Source organism: Limulus polyphemus, unplaced genomic scaffold (assembly GCF_000517525.1).
Source record: "Limulus polyphemus unplaced genomic scaffold, Limulus_polyphemus-2.1.2 Scaffold2533, whole genome shotgun sequence".
In the NCBI taxonomy this organism is placed as follows: domain Eukaryota; kingdom Metazoa; phylum Arthropoda; class Merostomata; order Xiphosura; family Limulidae; genus Limulus; species Limulus polyphemus.
In genome coordinates this window covers 59,773-62,636 of record NW_013668143.1, presented here as the reverse complement: position 1 = coordinate 62,636, position 2,864 = coordinate 59,773, and the positions used below count along the sequence as shown (strand labels likewise).

The window sequence follows — 2,864 nt, the reverse complement described above, 5'->3', positions numbered from 1 at the left end:
AAATTCTCAGGTTTGATCAACCAAATGGCAGCTGGCAAGAGAAGTAAAATAATAAAAAAGTTAATATCTGTCTATCTATTTTGTTATTGTTAATTTGTTATGTTACTTTACATGTAATGTGTTTGATAAAATAAATGAAGACAACATGTTGTACTCAATACTCATCTTCCTTTATTAAATCATTAATTTTTAGCAAAAATACTTTATTAGAAATTATGATTGTTTCTGTACAAAAGACTTATAATGTTTACTGAAGGATTGTCAAATTTCGTGAAGATACATGTATGGTATTGTATTGAACGACATATCAATACAATCGTATCACGGCTTCACGATAAGATAGTCGTATTGCATTACTGTATCGCCATACCTTCAGTAGTAAACTGACAAGATTTAATTTACTTCACACTTAAAAGTTTTATACATGAAAATTGCACACCCTGAAACTTAGTTACTGAAAATAACCATTAACCGTAAATTACCGTTTCAGTTTAAAGGCAGAATTAAAATTAGGTAGAACCCAACTTAACGAATACTAGTTATGTTTCTGATTTCCAACAATCAGATCTGTCTAACCAGCAATCTGTAAACTAATGAATAAACAATGGAACTGAATTGGGTTTTGTTAGATCTTCAATGTTCACACCTGTTTTCAAGTAAAAAAACAAACAAACCAGCTTAATGTTACACTTCAATGAATACTGAAATGATTTGGGTTTGATGTGTCCTCACATCCAGATCGACTTACTTAGAAGCTGTAAAACCATTCAAGAAACAAGTGAATAAATGTTAGTTAAACTGGAGTTTATCTTCAATTTACCCAGTAGGATAGAACAGACATAAATAAAAGTTGTAACTAAGCTGGATACTCGTAAGTCTGTCTGGAATATTTAGATTCTTGTCACCACAAGAACTTTATTTTATAAGAAGTTAATCAAGAAACTATTCCCTATCAGATCCCCCATCTCCTAAACCTTTCGAACTCAGAATTTAATGCTCAGTGATAAAAATACCGAACTTTTCATTCCCAAGTAATTGCATAATGTTGAGATGAGCCAGTTTTAGGGTTTTTCATCAGTACCTTCCTTCTGTTTATGTGAGAGTTCTTCCTGAGCTGATGACCATGGAAATATTTCACAAATCTTCTCTTTTAACAGACTTTTGTTAAGGTTGATTGATTAAATGTTGATGAGCTTCACACAATATAGTAAGCAACACAAAACAACAGGTTTTGATTTGAATAATTAAAGTGTAGAGTTCTTGATGTGTGTGTTTTCTTATAGCAAAGCCACATCAGGCTATCTGCTGTGTCTGCCGAGGCGAATCGAACCCCTGATTTTAGCATTGTAAATTCAAAGACTTACCACTGTCCCACCAGGGGACAGAGCTGTTGATAACAAACCCTGATGAGCTTCCAACAAAGCTAGACTATTCAGTTTATTAGGCTTATGTGGTTCGTTTTTCAAACAAATAAAATAATTTGTTTTTAATGGGACACGAGCTGTTAATTTTTAGATAAAAAAGGCTATTCTTCTTCTTCCGTGTAATCATACTGTTTGCATTTTAGTGTGATTTGAATAATCTTTTTTAGTTTCTTGTTTAGGTTCATCATCAGAAATGACATTACTACATTCTTTTTGGTTTATATTGCTTGCAGATGAATTAAAAATTTCACTTGCATTCTTACTATTCATTGATAAGTCTAAAGGAACAGTATCACCACGACATGAGGTCCTCAGGTCCAATGGCTGATCCTCTTGGTAATGAGAATGTTGAAAGTATATGCACGAAGCACAGAGAGGACACTTCTCTGTGGTAACATCCCATTCATGGACGTAAGGCTTAGCGTGATAATGTTCACTAACTAATGGAACGTCCCATTCATAGACGTAAGGCTTAGCGTGATAATTTCCACTAACTAATGAAATAACTGATGAGCTGTTTCCGACATTTTTTGAGAGGTTTAGAGGGTCAGCAGAATCTCTTTCATATAATTCATTAAGATAGCAAGTTGTGTACTGGTCAGACATTTTATAACTATCACACACTGTTTCTTTTTCCATCAAGTTTTCTTTTCCTTCACTATGCGCGTGTTTACTTATTTGAGAATGTTCCACGTAGTTTCCATCTCCTTTGCTCGATAGTTTCCGTTTCTTCTGACTCTGGACCATAGAAGAAACGGAGGTACTACTACATTTGTATGTCAATCGTCTTCGGAAGCAACTGGTCACGTTCGTTTCGGCCAAAATGTTTCCTGTTTGTAGACTTTTCCTGTTCTCGTTCTGCCAAGTTTTTTTCACAGCTTTACTTCCACTTACTTCTGTTAAACTGGTGTTTTGGAATGTTTGATTCTGTTTGACTGAAACTGCAATAGTTTGTGAATGTTTCTGCTTAGTTCTGGCAAGATGTGAATTGCTAGGAAAGAGAACAATTTATAAGTGTTAAAGAAATTAAAAGCTCTTTGTAGAATATGACTAGGTTTACTGTGATTAAAATCATGGTAAATATTGTCTGATTTTAAATGTTTTGGTAATATTCTAGTAATATGTGACAATAGTTGTGCTATTTTATTCACAATTATATTAGAAAAATTGCAGTTAATAATAGAATGTGCTATAATAAAGCTACAAATTAAAGTTTGTTAACAATGTACACAGAAGTTTAGATGAAGAAATGGAACCCGTTGAGATAATGTATACAGAAGATTAGATGAAAAAATGGAACCCGTTGAGATAATGTACACAGAAGTTTAGATGAAAAAATGGAATCCGTTAAGATAATGTACACAGAAGTTTAGATGAAAAAATGGAATCCGTTAAGATAATGTACACAGAAGTTTAGATGAAAAATGGAACCTGTTATGA

The 2,864-nt window shown here is 33.2% G+C and overlaps 1 protein-coding gene across 1 annotated transcript in view; it reads right to left on the bottom strand.

The window, feature by feature from the left end:
• Positions 1-1,319: 1,319 nt before the first annotated feature.
• The window catches only part of LOC111087728, a 23,939-nt gene continuing 22,394 nt past the window's right edge, over positions 1,320-2,864 (bottom strand). Inside the window, exon 10 of the mRNA XM_022395361.1 lies at positions 1,320-2,415. Coding sequence (XP_022251069.1) covers positions 1,548-2,415 — 868 coding nt within the window. The 3' untranslated portion in view covers positions 1,320-1,547. The remainder of the gene's footprint in view (positions 2,416-2,864) is intronic.